This window comes from Astatotilapia calliptera, chromosome 6, assembly GCF_964374335.1.
Source record: "Astatotilapia calliptera chromosome 6, fAstCal68.1, whole genome shotgun sequence".
NCBI classification, from domain to species: domain Eukaryota; kingdom Metazoa; phylum Chordata; class Actinopteri; order Cichliformes; family Cichlidae; genus Astatotilapia; species Astatotilapia calliptera.
Genome location: NC_137427.1, coordinates 4,712,562 through 4,731,500, shown reverse-complemented (window position 1 = coordinate 4,731,500; position 18,939 = coordinate 4,712,562). Strand labels below are relative to the sequence as shown.

The following is an 18,939-nucleotide window of genomic DNA, read 5'->3' as shown; positions in this document are numbered from 1 at the left end:
CAAACGCTGGTGAGTGTAACTTCTGTTTGATGTGTTGGAAAGAAGTCACAAATTAACCAAAAACTATCAAACTGAGGTTTTTGTTTTGTTTTTTTATCTTTTCTTTCTTTCTTTATTTTTTATACTTTTTGCTGTTATGTCAGGTAACACTGCTATTCTTCCAGTGTGGGATTGATTTATTTGTATATCCACAAAACACACAAATTTAAAAAAGGTATGTTCAAGTCACTTTTTAGACAGAAATTTATGCAAGTGCAAAACAAATAAACCAATAATCTGATGAATATACCAAGATGCTTGAAAAAACGTGAATGTTAAACCTTACCTCATAAACTCATTTTCACCTATTTTGTTTTGGTATCGTCTCACATTGAGACTGTGGCTGTTCTGAAATAACATGTTTTCCTGCAGAGTATTAGAGAAAAATGTGTCAAGGACATGTGTGTGTACATTTAAGTGTTATAAAAACATTAAACTAACAGTGACTGAACACCCCCACCCCCAACCCCCCGACCCACAGCAAGGTCAAATCAATTTTCTTTCTGTAGCACCAGTTCCCCTTAGCAGTCATCTCAAGGTATTCTATAATGTCAGCAGCAAAGACTCTATTAAAGAGAAAACCCCAATGATCTCCTGATCCCATCTGAGCAAGCACTTGTTCATGAAAGCGAGGAAGAACCCCCGTTTAAAAGGAAGAGACCTCTGGCAGAACCAGGCGCAGGGAGAGGAAAGAGAAGACAGAAAAGAGGGGCAAAGAAAGGCCATGAACAAAAAACAGAAAGTACAGGAGAGTAGACACAAGTAAATGACAGAAAATAGAAGCGTTAACCAAGCCTGGTTTTCCAAGTAGGGAGTGTTTGTATCCTAAACCCAAACTCTGAGCTGATTCCAAAAGAAAGAAAGGAAGGAAGCATAGGCAAACCTGCACTTTGAAGGACAATGAAGAAAAGCTTTTGTGGTGTCAGATAATAGATCATGTCTCATTTACATATTTAAATATAAGATATCAGATTGTCCCGAAGTAACAAACTGGGGAAGTTTTTGGCCCCTTGATCATATTGCACGTGTTGTCTCTTCTGTTAGTTTAGTCAGAGCTGCTATTTAAGAATTGGAGATTTTAATTCACCCAAAACTAAATTTCTGAAATCTAATGATGTTTGAGAATGCTGCCTCAGAAACGTATGTGCAAACAGTTGCTGTATCATTTAGCTTGTTTGCCAGATTTGGTAGCAAACAGAAGAGATTTGTACAAAGTCAGCATCAAGGCACTTAATTTTAACTTCAAACTTCTGAGGAATGACTTCGGGGTGTAAGGGCGTTCCTGCTCACCTCGGATCGCAGCTCCGCTGCTGAACACAGTTTGGGACATTGTGTTAAATGTGGAATCTCATTTTTTCTCACTTCATCCTCATCTTCCCCCTCCTCCTCCGCAGGCCGACTGTCGCTCCAGAGAATACCTTCGCATACACTTCCCATCTGCAGATACGTGATTCAGAGAATGAGGTAAGCGTAAAAATCTTACACGTGTGGGTCTCACACTTTGTTGTACACGCTCACACATACACACTCCAAAGTATGTGTAGTGACTTCATCGCTAAAGTAATTTACAGTCTTAAAAAAAGCTTTAAAGCCAGTGACTCAAAGGAAATTCCCCAAATCCAAAAGTAAAGCCCAGATTGTTGGTACAAAGCCTCATCATTCTCATCTAATTTGCTGCCGGAATTAAGCAAATCTATTATGTAGATGAATAAACAGAAGATAGAGTTGTCTTCAGAAAACTGAAATTGTCTCAGAGTCAGTTTTCTTACTGCTTATTAGTTCAAGCATTGAAGGGAGAGCGGCAGGAAAGAACCCGTAAAACTGTTCCAAACATTTATGGACTGCACGGCACAAATGCCGATGTCTGTAAGAAAATATTTGAGCTTTATCCTTCATCCTCAGGGAGGTCAGAGGTCATCTACAGTATTTGTGAAGCAGCAGTCCTACAGCTTGTCTTCTGTGACAGGAAATAACTCCATCCTGCCACAGAAGAGTGGACAAGTTTATGTTGAAGAGCCTTTGACGGGTTCTCTGCATTTTCAGGGGGGTGTGGACAGGCCAGAGGTGAACCAAGGACACTTCAGGTGAAGCAGAGACACACAGGCAGTCAGAGAGAGGCAAGGATGAGGAGAGAAAAAGCCTTTGATCCTCTGATTCTCATCTGAAATAACAGGCAGCGCTGCCGAATCTTACCCTACCTTCCTCATTACGGATCAAAGCTGCAGACAGTTAGCACACTCAGATGCTTCGAAAACGCAATCATCTTTCATTTTCCCGAGTATTTTTAATCGTGCACAGAATCAAACCTTTAGGTCTGGAGTGCAGATGCTCGAGCGAGCTCACACTCACGCGCTTGAGGATGTGTGCACCTTCACGTCCCTTGATACCCTACTTGGAAACATAATGGGATGTCCGTGTTCATCCGCTCAGAAGCTTCCTGACTTTGTGAATCCTCTGAGCGCGCTCCACACTTTGATCACCCTCTCTACAAAGAGACTGAGACAGCGAGAGAGGCTTTGTGCTGAGCAGGCAGGGCTACAGCGGGTTCCTCCAGGCCTTAACCCAGCTTTACCCTCTCACTCTCTCACTCACTGCAGGCACATTTGATCAGATGCACTGTACCTTAGTGGTTTGAGCTGAAGTACACACTTTAGGCAGGTAAACGCTTCATTTAAAGAATAGCAAGACTATGATTTGTGTGCATGCTGAACATTTTGTAGGAAATTGCTACTTTGAAATGTTTTTCTATCAGAAAAAAGGGATGTTGCATAGGAGCAGGTGAGAACCACCTTCCTAACACCACACACAGACACAATAGTTGCTGTGCTCTTTATTTGTTGCACAGTGCTCGGATTGGGCGTTGTGCCTCGATACTGAATTTTCAGCTGCCGTCAACTCTCCTCCTCACTGTAGCTCCTCCACCTGGTCCCAACGTGCTACTGCATGAATAGAGGAGGCTGATTGGACGTTATGTAACAGGTGTTCCACGCAGCATCCCCTAGCAGTGCACCCTGAACCACCCGCCCCCTCTGTCCTCCCACAGCTGAGCCACAAACCACACCCCACTACCACAACACTTAAGTGGATCCACTATGCTTTCCTTATTGTCTGTCTGAGCATCAGACTGATTTCAGTGCTCGATTTCTGAAAACTTTTTTACTCCAGGATCTGCAGGTTTCCATCGCTTTTGTTTTTTTAGGGGCAGCCAATTGAAAGAGTGCTCGTTTAAGGTTTAAAGCTAAAAATACACATTTTTCAAGAGCATAATAGGTTCTTTTTGATGCCAGTTTTTAATTAACTAAATAATTTGTACTGTTTGTTCATCCATCCATTCATTTTCTTCTGTTTTGTTTTTGTTTTGTTTCTCTTCTCTTTCCGTTTGTGGTGGATCAGACGTAATGTGATCAAAACATAAGCCTAAAATATTTCATCATCCAATTTTGTTTTTTATCGTTATCATTTTTTATTTTTGCGTGACTCCAATGATTTATGAGCTCTTTTCCAAGTGTGTTTGAAGCTTTAGACTTGTGAGGTATTTCTGTTCAATATCATTTAAAGGAGCTCTCTAATTTTGACCCGTTTTGGACACTTACTACTCCGGCAGTGCTAGTCTATCTGATTTAAAATATCTAACCTTGTGAAGACTCTGTCCCTGGGTGGCAGAGGAAGAGAAATAGTCTCTGTGTCTGTCGGAAAGAGGAGAGACACATGAAAGATGGAGCAGCAGGAGAGGAGACGAGGAGATCCAATAAAGGAGGGAAACAACAGGAGCTGCAGAAGGAGAGAGACAGAGCAAGAGTGTGGAAAAACAAATCAATGGCTGTGTAAGACAGAAAAGGAAAGGAGTCAAGGCAAGACGATAAAAGCTTATCAGTAATGTGAGTGATAGCGAGATATGCTGGATGTGCTTACCTGTTGTGATTTACTCTGCATGACAGTTTGCTTCTGCCTCGGCTTCAGTTTGTCTTTCTGCTGTTTTGCCGTCTGAGTTCTGCATTTAAACACAGCACAAAGTAAATGACAGTCATCATAACAGTATCCATTATGTTTACAGTAGGGTTTTATGTAACCCTTCATCTATGGGCTGAGGGGGCTCAGTGGTCTACTTGGTGCTGTGTATTTTACATGGGAATTACTGTAAAAATCCAAGTCTGGATTTAGTCTATTCCAGCTGCCATAGGGCGAGAGGCAGAGTGTACCTTGGACAGGTTACCAGTCTGTCACAGGGCTAATACAGAGCGACAGACAGCCATTAACACGCACATTCATGCCTATGACCAATTCAGAATCACCAGATAACCTAACCCCATGCATGTCTTTGGACCACCCAGAGAATTGGGTCAGACTATAACTAATGAAGTTTCTGGTGAGCATTTATTTTTTGTGCTCCATAATAATGTTGTCGATTAAAACGAGACAGAGAGAAAACTAGTTTAGTAAGTAAAGTTTAAAGGGAGCAGGGAAAGCATAGCTTGTTTCAGAAAAATTATAAACTATGTGGATTCCCCAAGTCCCCAAGTATAAGATTAATATAGATTAGTTTGATCTTTTGATTAATTCAAGAACCAGGAGGAGCACAGGGTGACACGCAGGTGGGCTACATCTTATGCAGAAGGTGCATTCTGAAAAAGGAGACTCCACGGTGGTGTCAAGGGAAGACTGTAGCTAGGCAACATTTAATGACAGTCTGTAGGATGGATTCGGAAATCAAGAAGAGGAAGCAAGTGAAGGCAGACGTTAAGGATTAAATGGTGGAAGCTGAAGACGGAAGAATGTTGTGCAAGAGTCCAGGAAGGACTTGAGACAAGCTCTGAGTGGTAGGAAGGAGTTGCCAGATGACTGTGAAAGTACAGCTGATGCGGTGAAAGAAACTGCCATGAATGTGTTTGTTGTATCCTCTGGATAGAGGGAGAAGCATGTGAGGCTGGACACTAAGGAAGGAGAAAAGGACTTTTGGCTAGGAAGAAAGATTGAGCTGGAAAGTATGTGCATCTCCATACGAGAGAAGATGACAGAGGGAAGAAGCTGATGAGCCACAGGCTGAACAGGTTGAGTGCTAGTATTAGTGAGTTACAGTATGTCCAGGTTCTGTTGTTTCATCTTCTGATAGCCCCGTTGTAGCATTGTCACAAACTTTCAATAAGCCATCTGCAAACTATTCAGTTTGAGTTAGTGAGATCAGTTCAATCTACACCCTGCTGTTAGACAAATTTTACTGCCCTTTACAAAAACATTTCTAAAATGTCAAGGATAATGTTGGAGAACTAGTCGGGCCAAGGTTGGGCCGATGAGCTCTGTTGGGAGCAGCCGCACTCATTAAAAACTTATAGCAGTACAAGGACACAGCTTGTTGCTGGTAGTATTCAGCATGAGTATTAACTGGAGGACGGAGCTACAGAGGCATTTGGTGTTTCTATTCTTCCACCTCAGAAACACAGGTACCACCGCCCATCACCGGCTGTCATTCTGACATCTTTTAAACACAATCACTCAGTCTCAGCTCACTTTGGACTGATTAACTGGCCCGTCATGAGCGAAGATGTGTGTTTGTGCCCAGACTGCGTTATATTGGAGTTAAGCTAACATCTTTTTTTGAGTCTGGCACGTGTTAGGAGAGATTTTTTATGCTTCTTCACACAAATATATCTTTGTAGAAATGTACTCATTTTTAATGTGCCGTACTTAAAAAAGATACGTTACGTGAACTTAATACTTTAGCAAAGTAAATTAGCTCTCATTTCTCTTCAGCAAATTAAAGTCAGAAAATATTAGTGTAAATGGCCTTTTCTTAGAAAGCTAAGAATACCTGTGCAACATTTTAAAGAGCATATGTAAATGAGTTAAGTGGATTTGTATGGCTGGTGCAAAACGTAAAGCGCCATTGCTCAGATGCATCTTAACACCTTATGGCGCTGTAACCACCCAGATTTGTTTCACTGGACACTCCCCATCGCCTGACTCTAAACCATGTGCTTACATGACCAGCCCATCCTTGATGGTGCCGCGGTGGCAGATGTATATGTTCATGCAACTGGTCGTTTTTCACATTTTTCTGCTCTTTGCAGATTCTGTAAGTTTTACTGGAACTTTAACTGCTTCACATCGTCATGTCCTATCACAGCAGACCGTGGGGTGGCTGAAGTTGTGTCAGAAACCTCTCCTCTGTTTCTAGTCTCAATTAAGGTGGCCTGTTAATAACTAAATCTTGCTAAACACTACTGTTGGCTACACAAGCCCTAGAAAATGCAACGAAAATTATGAAATGAAACAATATGCAGAGTAAACTGCTCTGTATGTGGGCAAAAACTACAGTTAACTCACTATAAGTACATAAACTCCACATTTACCAATAGGTTAAAGGGACTGAAAAACAGTAGCACAGGTAGAGGAGTTTCCTAATGTTAGCTAACTTCAGTTACTTTGAACTGTAGCATCAAAAACCTCGAGTCCATTGAATCAAACAGGGATTTTTTTACTTTTGAAACATGTCATTTGTGACAGAGAGATTATTTTAGATCAAAAGTCTTGCTTTAAGTTCAAATTTAGTATCATTGTTAGATTTCAGGTCGACACAATATCCCAAAGTTTGCTTCATCATTGCGTGCAGAGGGCGCCGCGGCTCAGTGTGTCCTGCAGGACTGTAGCCTCCGGCTGTGTGTGTCAGGCGCTCGGCCCAGACTGACCCAGACTGTAGAACAAACACTTCTTACGCCAACTCTGCTTCTGAGGGACAGTAAATAAAACATGTTCAGGTGAATGAGGGGCACAAAGCTGTAATGATAGTTTTTTCCTCTTACTCTCTGTGTCCATCTGTTCCTCATTTTCATTCTCTTTGCTGCACGCACACCATCAATTTACAATTTAAGTTAATGTGAAGGAGTACAGTTAGAGATGATTGTTAGTGAGTAAGCCGATATCATTTGTGAGCCACTGATTTACACGAGCAGAGGGTTAAACAAGTTTTCAGCAAACCAAAAGGCTAAACATACAAATTGGAAAGAGAAAACGGAGACGTAAACACAGTTTTTTCCCGTGCAATAAAATTTATTGACATTTCAGCTGTGCTCATTTTCTACCTCGAACTAAAGTGATATAGATAGTCTAGCTGAACAGTTGGCTTTTTAACAGCCAGTCTGATTGTGTGCTCACTTCTGTTGGGTGAGATTTCATTGCTTTGTTCTCGATGCTTTCTTAGACGTGTCACTTTGATGAGTACATGACACACAAATAACAACCTAAGTTGTCAAAAACCAGTGTCATCTGTTAAAGCTGCAGTAGGGTTGGGTTACAGCCTCCTCTGTGTGATTCTGCCCCAAGCAGCAAAAAACACTGATTAATGCTGCCTTAAACCTGCATTTTAAAGCGTGCAGTGTGTTCTCGAGGCTTGTTTTGTAGGCGTTCACAATAACTGCAAATCCAAACATTTGGCCATCAGATTTTTCATATTTCTTCTGTTCATAATCAAATATATGGAATCGTGTTTTTAAGTGTCCAATGAGCTGCCCAGCGTGTATTTACAATCTCTCTTTATCTCTAACATCCCCAAATCCAAATATGCTTTGTCACATCCTGTCGGCGCGGCGTGCAGAGTAGTGTCACCGCATTATTACTGTTTGTTGGGCTGTTTCTTTCACCGTTTCTGTTTTGCACTTTTTGTTTGTCTCTGTGTTTTGTGTGTGCATGCAACAGAAAACAGAAAATGCTCCCTGTTGAATTTAATGTTGAAATTGAAGCTGGAATTATGATGAAGCCATTTTTGTCTGAATCCCCCGAGGACTCCCTTCTATACTTCTCCTGTTTCCTTTTCTTATTAGGCTTCATTTCACAGTCCCCACTCACTTGTTCAAGTTTCACTGGCTCAGCTTCATCAAAATTTATTTGTGCTTTGTATATATTTAGCTCCCTCTAATCCGCTCTGTGACTCCTCCTTTATCTGGCAGTCAGATGCAATCACTGGCACATTCTACTCTGTGTTGAGATATTAGCAGATGGAGTCATTAGTAATTTTGAACTAGTGAAGGGCAACCTTCAGCCAAGATTTTTTTAATAACATGACTCTCTGGCATTTTTTTGGTATCCATGTTTTCCTTCTCTTTTCTTCTCTACTTGTTATTGCTTGACTCTGGGTTGCCTTGATGTGTGTTTCCCTTCCTGCACCCTTCCCAGTGGAGAGAGTTGCACAGCTAGCCTGAGGCTGACATAGTACAGTAACAGTGAAGAGTGTGTATACTATGAGTGTGCATTTCTGTGTTTATGCATTGATGGGGTGTTAAGTAAGAAGACAAATTGCAAAAGGGTCGGGCAGTGCAAGGATGGCCAGGGGTTTGCGTGATCAGATTTAGGAGGTTGTGAGCAGAGATGATGGGGAAGGAGATGAATAACGAGATGATTTGAAACCTAAAAGCTGGGAGGAGGCGAGAGGAAGAGTTGGCATCATTGGACTATAAAAGAGTTTCTCTCCTTGTGTATTTCCCATTTCTATCGGCATTCTGTCATCAGTTTCCACGTCAGCAGAGATACAAATTGCATAGAAAACAGAAGAGAGGAGAAAGTAAAAAGGACACGTTGCACTTAAAGACTGACTCCCTGGGATAAGAAGAGGAGGAGGAGGAAAGAGGAGAGGAGTAAGATGTCGAGGGAGTTTCTAAAGGAGAAAAGCCGATGCTTTATGTGGAATTCTGCAGCTAGAGAAACGACCCTCCCCTCTCTGTCTTTTTCTTCTTCTTTTTATTTATCCTCCCTCCCGTCTGTCTGATGCATCGGAGGAGAAACTGCATTAATTCCACCATGGTCGCACACAGTAAACCCTCGGCATCGCATTTTGTGCCGCCTTGCCTACCTCTGGCAGGATGCCGCTCAAGTACTGATAAATTGCCACCACCCACCTCATTTTTCACCGCAGCCGTCTCATCGTCAAACACACTGACACAAAACCCCTGTATGCTCCTCAGCAATAACAAGAACAATCGCTGAACCCCAGGAATCAGAGACGAGGAGATAGAGGGGAAGGACAAATGGAGAGGTGGATAAGTAGGTGTGTTCTAGGAAGGGGGCAGAGAAATGAAAACACAGCTGCAAACATTAATTTAGTTTTAGTTTAACATGCTTTGGGCATCATTTTCACATTTGTCAGCAAACATAACATAACTTTGTGTTTGGAGTTTTGATTTTTACATTGAATATATAGGATATACTGGATTCCTGTTTTGACATCTTTACCGTAAGCTTTAGTTTCATTGTAATATTTGAATATGTTTTTACTCTTCTTCGTTTAGAGTTCTTGTTCTCTATTTAGCTTCAGTTCCTTTTCTGAGTTTATCTCTTGTGTTTTTAGTTCCCTCAGCTTTTCCCTGTTTGTTTCTCCTTTTGTCTCATCTCTGTAACAATGCCTTAGTCCCCCCTGTGTTTTTTAAGTGTTCATTTTTATGTCTATGTTGGTAGCCTTTAAGTAATTTCCTCTGTGTTCCCCCATGAATGAATTCATTTCTGATTATTATTAATCTTTGATTTTTGAGGGGCTCCTTGTTTCAGTATGGTGATTGCTCATTTTCTGCTTTACTTTGATACGTTTCCTCTTGTTTGCTGCTTTGGGTTTTGCTTCCTCCTTGTCTGATGGTCTTCACCTGTGTCAATTGCCTGCACGTGCACCTCGTTCCACAGCTGTGTCTAATCCCCAATCAGCCCTCAGTTAGCATATAGTCCAGTCCTCCGTACTCTGTGAAGGTGTGCAAGTTCTGTGGATTTTCTTCATGCGCGATCAACTGCTTGTTTTTTTTCCCCCCCTGCCCCTTATTTTTTCTTTTGCCTCCTGCATTTGAGTCCATCTCTGAAGTCTAACTAATCATTTGCGATAGCATATGAAAAACAACTTCAAGACACTGACCAAGATAAATCTTTCCTCAGTCCTCTAAACTGGCCTTAATTTCCCCCACAGTTGCCAGTTCTGATTTTATGTCTTTCCGTTGCTTATTTCAGGAAAGAATGGTGACATATATTTATTTATTTTTTGCTTAGCTCTTTTCTGACTCTGGGGACAAATGTGAAATATTGTTAGTTTAAAGACCATACTGATTTTTACACATCTATGTACAAAGATAAGTCAGAAAATATACAGAGACTGACATTTAATAGCAGAATAGAGAACAGTGATGTATGGGATCCACCGCCAGTAATAAAATATATATAAAAAAGCACAATGGTAGGTTGTGTCTGACCTCTTGAGGTTGTGGTCAGGTGCATTTTTAAGGAGCTGATCATTATGATCCAATAAAGGTGAAAAAGTTGCAGAAATCAAGCATTTAAAAAAAGGGGGTGTTATTATTAAAAAGACATGTAAGTTTCAGGGTGTGCAGAATTTTCAATGAGAGTTTTAAATGATGATCAAATCCTGATGTATAATCATGTTTCCATACTTACATGTTGTTCAGCATAACAACGCAGGACAGTATCATTTGTATGCATTACATCACCGTTGCTGTGGGTAAACATGGTCGCCATGTTATGGCAGAATTTCTTTGTGTAGTTTTAAGTAAGTTAAAGGTAAAATACAGTTTTATATACACACACATGGTCATGTGAATAGCTCTACTGTCCCCACATGACACAATGTTTCACCTACAGGAGGATTTCATTGACGTCGAGGTTTCAAACGGTGGCACAAGAGGATTAAGGTCTTTTTTTTCAGCTGCTGATGAGTTTTGAATTTAAGCTGTGTCACTGCACGACACGACAAATATTTGTTGCCTGCTTCCGTATCCCAACAGTGCCATCAATTCCAGCCACATCACGGTAAAAAAAATTCCCCCAGGCAGTCGTGTTGGAAGGTTTGAGTCACACCGCAGATTCCTGCCGCATACTGCTCTGTTCGCAGGACACCGGTTCGGCAGGAGAAAGGTCTTTGGGTGACTCAAAGATGTGGAAAGACACATAGACAAGTTAATCCATTTCTCTCTGCTGCCATCATGCTTTGACCTTTTCTGCTGGTGAATAATGTCAGTGAGAGGGAGTCATGCCTGATATCGAGGTTCATGCACTGATGAACCGCTCCAACAAATCACTGGGTGGAAAGATCTTGTTTGTCTGTTTCTGAGTAAAATGTGGGGGTACATCACACCCCCTCTGTGTCTCCATATGCAGGAAGAACTATGACTTGGAGAAATTAGAGGATTATTGGGGAACAAGACTTGTATGAAACTACTGCTGTGCTTTTACTAAACTTGTGGTTAGTTTTGTGGGACAAATAACTAGAGACAGTTTTACTAAATGGATAAATTAATTCCCATTAGTTCTGGTATAACATTTGTTAACAGTGATGTTAAAATAATGTTTTTGATTTGCATGAGGTGCGATAAAGTTTTACAATTCGACTCGCAACTTGCAAGATCAAGTGCATCTCTGCACCACTTCCAGCTCAACCTCCATTTTCGATGTGTCGGTCGTGTGAGCTGAAACTAGTCATCTGTCAACTGGAATTTCATTTTGGTAAAGAGGATATAGTTACGAGAAGACGAATCTTCAGGGAGGCAGGAAGCCACACTTTAGGTTGTTTGCACTGAAAGTTCTCCCTCAGATGTGTGATGATGTTACAGGAGAGGAGAGTGCTGACAGTCTCACCCTGAGGGATGAAGCCGAGGTGCGCAGCCCCATCAGTCTTTAATAAAACAGAAAAAACCAAAAAGCTTCCTGGCAACATTGCTGATCTGTTGCACTGTGTGTGGACACTTTCACAAAACCGGACAGTTACATTCTGCAGTTATCTGTTATGTGCTTTATTATAAGTCCATGTCGAAATTGTAGTATCTGGTCACATGTTATATATAGACTGGAAATAGAAGCTCAAAGGTGCACAATAAGATAACCTTGAAGTGGATTTGATCTAAATTTGGGTTGAATTTTGCCACGTTTTGACTGATTTGCTGCTTCACTGTACAGTAAATCATGAGTTAAATTTAATACCAGGTTAGAAATTTAATGTTATTTCTCTCAAAGATGAATTCCAACAATTTTAACACAGTACGATCAGTTTACCTTTGGGCTCTATAGTCTGAAACTATGAGAAATGACTCATCTTTCTTCAGGTATAAAATGTCTGAGGAACATTTCTAAATGCACTGAGACAAATAATCCAAAGGGTAATTTTTTTAAGTTTTCTTGGAAAATTCCTCCTTACTCTGTGGATATACAAATACTACTGAATCATTAGAGTAAACTTTGTAAGTTGGAGAACTGTAGAATATTTTAGTTCCTGAAGACATATGAGTCAAAGTGATAAATCACTGTGCCTTTAGTCTGAACAATCTAGCCATGATTAACTGCTTGGTTCTTATTGTGCAGTAAATTATTCTCCCTTTCATGCGGATATGCTGTTCCTATCTTCAATGCCGTGTTAGAGGCTAATGATGAGGAGCTTCAATTGAATTTTCACAGCATCTAAATGTAAAAGATGAATGTTCAGAGAGTGTGTTTGACACGGCCTTTAATGACACTTTTCTTTATATTTCTGAAAGGCTAAACCCAAAAAGAAACCCTATCTGGGCTTTGTTCTGTTTCGTATTCATTCTCCCAGAAATGAAAAACAGTGTCTCTTTGACCTCGCACCGTGTCTCCACCTTTATCTGCAGCCTCCTGCTCTGTTGTGGCAACCTGACATGTGAGTGATTGATAGACGGTGGGGCTGACACCGCCTGGTGCTTGACTTATAACGACAAGTGCTCTGCTGCAGCATCGGACAAATTGCCTTGTTTACATCCAATAGAAGCCTTGGCGCCAACACAGCCATCCACACCAGCATCACACCTGTGTGTTTTTACCCCAAGCAGGTGTCTTCACCATCAAACTTCTCACATGGCCTCCCTGTAAACTATAAAATCAATTGGGCCTTTTTTTCCCTGAGGCTTCTAAAGACAAATCAATTGAGGACGATCCATTGTAATAAGGACGTATCAGCCTTGGACGAGGCAGACGAGATACTGGGGGTTATTTGATTTTCCTGCGAGGGGGAGAGAGGCTCAGCTGACAGGGCCAAGGCTTTTGTTTTCATTGAGTGGCTATTATGTGAAGTCCACCCCGCTTAGTGGCTCCATCGTTGCTGGCAGCAGACCGCTGCGCTCCCACTTGTAAGGTGCTTTAGTCAGCAGTGATGGTCGGCTTCGTCAAGAGTGGGATTAATTCTCTCAGAAGCCTTTCCCACCGACGTGGACGTTTTGGGCATTAATGAGATTCCCACCTTAGCTTTGTTGCATAACATTGAACTGTTGTGTTAAGATAAGATAAGATAAGATAACCTTTATTAGTCCCACACGTGGGAAATTTGTTTTGTCACAGCAGGAAGTGGACAGTGCAAAAGTTATGAGGCAAAAAGACCATCTAAACTATTGAGTTGTGTGTTCACTAGGGTGCCTGCTGGTCCATGATGAGGACGTTAAAGTCCAGCCATTTATGTTCAAGTGTTCAGTGCTTTCGTTCAGAGAGCAGTAGCTTTATTAAACCTTCCAACCAATGTTGGGGCAAAAATGAGCTGAGCCACCATTTAACCCATCGTTTCCTGAGTATGACAACATTTTAGCGTAAACTTTGAGGCTTGTTTGTTGTTTTTCAAGCTTTAAATAGCTCTGGATGATTTAAACAGATTTAAGTCATAAAACCTTTGTTTTAATTTAGCTTTTAATGAGTGCACCAGTTTTTTATTTCGCTTTATTAGTTTCTTTTGGACTAATAAAAATTTTAATAATACCTTTTTGGCTCTTTTCTATTTTTTAATGAAGTGTTTAGTTCTTCTATTTTGTGTTTCTCTTGTAATTCTTGGATTTTTATTTAGTTTATTAACTTTCGTTATATGAACTGTGCTGTATAAATAAATTGATTGAAAAGTAATTTCGTGTTGTGGTTCATAAAGAACTCCGAAGTCACTCGGGGCTTTTAGCAGCTGTGGAGCTGTTGTTGATACAGGATTGCTGAGGCACTTAGTTGCCTGTGAAAATCTTTGCACTTAATTTTCTTTTGTTTAACAAACTAAAGACTGGTTTGAAAATCTATACCGTGCTAGCATGTCACACACACTGATACCTCCTCATCAAACATCTGCCAGAGGTGTTTTTTTAAAGTTTGCTTTTGTGTTGGATGACCCTTTGAATTCTATTTATGTAGTGCCGCCAGTTCACAAGAAGCACTTATATTTGAAGGCCCAACAGTTTTAGAGAGAAACACCAAATCAGTAAGATTTGGCAACAGTAGGAGGGAAAAACCTCTTTTTGTAACAGGAAGAGATCTTCAACCAAACTAGATTCAGGGCCAACATCCAGATCCATTCCAACTTTTTATTAATCCTCTAAGCACAGCTGAAAACTACCACTGACTAAGTAAAAGATAAATTAACTGGATTCAGAGCATTAGGAGATTCTCCAAGAGAGGAGACGGGACATCCACGCCTCTGTGTTGTTGTTTTGTTTTTTTAATTACTGACTCTCCCACTTTACAGCTCTTTGCAGTTTTGCATAAGTTTGCATAAGTACCCAGTGTGTGTCATATCAGATCGGATGCACACATCATATTACATCAGATGCATTGACACTAAACTTTTTGTTGGTAAGTCATCATTATGATGAGGTGCTGCAGTGGTAGGACTTCAGGCCGGTGTTTCTGTCCCCTTTCACTCTTTCTGTCATATTTACCCACATACACGCACACTTGACTTTAAACTCTTCTATAACATATGCACACACTTATGCCCATGTACACTCATTATAACCTCTGAGGAAATATAGTTTGAAGCCTCTGAAATAATCACGTTCTGATCTGCAGCATCAGCCTCTCATATTGACATCCCACGGTGCCATTATCCCCTCTCGCCCACGTGTGGCTCTTCACTCACATTTCCCACATTTCCCCTGAGGTTCCCACTGCAGGTATGTGTTTGAGCTCATGAGTATGGGCTTTCCTATTTATTTATCTTGCAATATGCCGTCATGCTTACACTTCACCGTGGGAAAAAGCTTCAGCTTATATGCACACACACACACGCACTAACCCCACTTGCTCAGTCACACACACATTAGTCACTATAAAGAACCCACAGGCTCTTTCACTGCAGCCCACTGTAATGCTCCGTCTCACAGGCCATTCATAAGCCAGAATGTGCTTGTTGGTGCAGAGTAGATCAACATGAGTAGTGGCGGCTTGTATTGCCTGCAAGTTTCCTAAAGAGATCCTGTTCCATGCATCACGCCCACTGCAGCTGATTTGCATCAGAGTAATATGGTGTTTTACTCCAGGCAAGAGGCAAGGGTGTGATTTGTTGACGAGATGAGCAGTGAATCAGCTATGTTGGTATTTGATTTCAAAGTCAAATGTCACACACATGCATGCAAGCGTCATCTACTCTACGTTCATGAATTTATGAAAGACAGCTTGTCACAGTCAAGTCAAATTTATCTGAATAGCATTATTTAGACACAGGGTAATGCAGAGGGCTAGAAAGAGGAATGCAAAGAGACAGTTACAATGTATAAACAATATATCTGTGCATGTTGTTAAGTAAAGCATGCACAGGCAGTGATGACAGAAATGTAACAACAACAATATACAATATACCGTGTGTAACCACAGAAAAACACCCATTAGAAATTAATATAAGGTTAAGAGGAGGTTGCAGACATGGTTTATTGATAAGCCTAATAAAGATTTAGTTTTAGCTGATCTCAGGGAGCTTGTTCCACAGGTGAGGACCATCAAATCTAGAGGCTGCTTCACTTTCTTTTGTTCTAATTCTGGCAACACACAGAGGGTCTGTTCCTGCTGACCTGAGAGTTCAGGATGTTTCGTAAGGCAAAAGAAGATTTGAAATGTAGCTCGGCCCTTTTAGTGATTTGTAAACTAGTAGAAATATTTTTAAATCTATCCTTTGGGACACAGAAAAGCTTGAGAATAGGAGTAATGTGCTTGATCGTTTTAGCGTTTGTTAAACTACAGAAAATGTGGCAGTAGGGCTGATTGTTATAGGTGCACTGTATGCATGTTATGTTATGTCAGTTCTCTTCACTGACAGGATGTAACAGATGGATACTTCATCTTTTCTCCCCCTTCTTATCTTGGATTCAGTGTCAAGGCTCAGCAGCTAAAACCTGACGTTTAATGTCACACCTGCACCTCTGCCCATCCTGTCTCTTTATCTTTCTACTGTACATTTCTTTTTTCTTTCTAACTTTTTCCTCTTCTGCCTTTCAATCTTATTTTTTTCTTTCTCCCTCCTTTTTTCTCCACATCCAATTTTGTCCACCGTTCAGATGACTTTTTTCCCTATTATCTTTGCCTTCCTCTTCTTCATTTCTCCAGCTTCAGTCGTCTCTATAACTCTGCCTCCTGTCCATCACCTTCTCACTCTGGTACACAGCTGTCAGGAAAGGCAGTGAATCATATCACACTGTGCACTGGCCCAATCAGAATTCAGTATGAAGGAGCATCTCTTCAAAGCGATTGTCAGCTATTGGCAAGCAGCTGCTGTAGAGCAGAAACCATAGAGACAGATGGACAGCAAATGGAAGGACTGTAACTGAACTTCTTGCTGTTCACTGATTCTCTTTGACTGATTAGTCAAGAAGCTGCACATGTGGTAGGGACAGTTCAGCCAAATGAGTCAGGCTAGGTATGGAGATGTAGTGTAAGTTATTGAATCCTGAGCAGAATTTAAACACACTGTCAGCTTTTATTAGCCGTCACAATAGTGCTCTGTTCCTGTTCGCTCTTCCACTGGCTGAAAAGGAGAGAATATTCCTTTTTTTGTAAATAATTTCTTTTTGGAAAGGAGCCAGTGGGCTTCAGCAGGCAAGCTGTTGATGTTAACACTGCCAAAAGCAGTCTGTGGTCTCTGCTGCTAACAATGCCTTTACATGTTGCTAATAGCAGTAGACCAACATAACACCTATTGTACTATTACTAATACTACTGTTGAGCTGATTTCAGGATAATCTCATTAGGATCCATTGTTTTCAAAGGAGTGCCGACAGTGTTTCATTATCGACTGCAAATGCTAGATAAACAAAAACCGAGCGAGAGCACAGAGAAAGAAAAAGCACCAGAGAATAATTTGTAACAAAATCACTTTTGTGTTACTAAATTCAAAGCATGAAAAACATTAGTTACAAAAAGTACAAATGCTAAAAGAGATCAGATGGTGACATTAACTACTTTTTTCACGTGGTTGTGACTGACATGAGGCACATTTGATAAAGAAATGCCACAATTTAAACAGTCCAAAAAGATTCAGTGTTTCAGTTTGGGCATCAAGTTAAATGTGTTCTGCACAGGCTGTGTTTCTCTCACACTCTGAGCTCCGTCTTTGCTGCTTTTCACTGGCACATTTCTGTGGATCCTTGTGCATTGCCTCCACCACTGCATCAGTATTCCAGCTTTAAACTATTGGCTGAAATTCGAATTGCATCATCTGCATGCTCATTTATATCTATATTTATATCTTACTGCCTTGGCCAGTGCATCCTTATTTATCCCGTAGGTGCAGCCTCCTTTTTATCGCCCCACTTAAAAACGTCTTCGTTAAAAACTTATTTCTGTATAGCATAATCCAATTAATGATAACCGTAAACTTATATATGAGAAGTTTAATCTGCAACATTATGTTTTATGCACAGCTGATGCATTTGCAGTGTGCAAAGTCTGCTCCTCTAAGTTTCTGTCATAAATATTTGGAAAAAGTGTCAGCTCCTAATGTGCTGTTGATGTCATTTTGAATCATGAAGGCATGAGTTCTTACAAACTCAGCCTCTGATCTTGACTTGTGGCCTGTCACCACACCGCAGATGTCAGCCATAAATTTTGGTGTTTCTACATTTTTTCTTCCCCCCTCCATAAGTCGGTCAGCGTTGTGCGTAGGTAGCAAGCATCTCCTGGGGACCGGCTCAGTGCCAGGTGTCCCATTCTCTGTCACACTGCCATGTCCTTATCAGTCAGGTTACTGCTAACGTCACAGTGTTGATCTGAGGCCTGAAAGTGCATCATCTCACATACTCCAAGTTCTATATTATCACGGGATACCTGTCAATCATCCTCTCCTCTCTTTCATCTGGATACTTCATGGGTGTGACCAGTAAATACTTTTTTAATTGACTTCTTCTTAACGGAAACTAGTTCAGACTAGTGAGAGTAAGACTATTCCAATGATTTTATAAATATGAGATAAAAAAATGAAAACTCTTGCACTCTTTTCAGCAGCCAGAAAAGAGTGCAATGCTGGAGAAGAGGTGCTGCCCCAAGACGAGGAATTTATCAGGATGTTGTTCATGATTGGGGGAGAGTACACTTTACCAAATCTCTGTAATAAAGAGACAGCTGACACTCCAAAGGGTTCAAGTTCTAAGCCTTGGAGGCAGAGAGAAGAGCTCAGAGAAGAGCTGCTCCTCCACATTGACAGGAGTCAGCTGAGGGGGTCTAGGCTTCCGGGACAGACCCAGGACATGCTGGGGAGATTATGGGCTAGGTGTATTGGCTTAAAAAAAGTACTGTAATTATTTACAAAGAGAAAAATGTGACAGGATCGCATGTAAAATGTAGGAACTCTGGGATTTTGTTTCTCAAGATGCAAAATATAGTGAAGAGAGAATTTAAATCAAGCGCACAACCTGAGTTACAAACATTTGTGAGGTGTGAGGGAGGTGGGGGATGCCAGATCGGGGGGCTCCCTTCCAGCTCTCCTCTCTGCTCTCTCCTATCTTGTCCCTTTTGTCTTACTTCTCTCTATCACCTTTTCTATCCCTTTGAAGAAGTGAGGCTCCATAAATGTTAAAGAGGTAAGTATTACTTCTCAGTTGCAGTGAAAATTAACTGTAGAAACTAAACAGAAGAAAGAAAAAGAGAAATAACAATTTAACATAAACCAGTGACACTCCGGGG

The 18,939-nt window shown here is 41.0% G+C and overlaps 1 protein-coding gene across 9 annotated transcripts in view; it reads left to right on the top strand.

Annotated features, from left to right (window-relative positions):
• LOC113023615 (endonuclease V) overlaps positions 1 to 18,939 on the top strand; it is a 69,637-nt gene that overhangs the window by 33,456 nt on the left and 17,242 nt on the right. For 4 of the 9 annotated variants that reach the window (XM_026169803.2, XM_080302660.1, XM_026169805.2 and 1 more), the window contains one exon: positions 1,434 to 1,503. In XM_026169803.2, coding sequence (XP_026025588.1) covers positions 1,434 to 1,490 — 57 coding nt within the window. In that variant the 3' untranslated portion in view covers positions 1,491 to 1,503. Of the gene's footprint in view, positions 1 to 1,433; positions 1,504 to 2,082; positions 2,175 to 12,659; positions 12,789 to 14,838; positions 14,943 to 18,939 lie in introns of those variants that run through there. The other 5 variants (XR_013909591.1, XM_080302659.1, XM_080302662.1 and 2 more) reach the window with 5 other exon arrangements.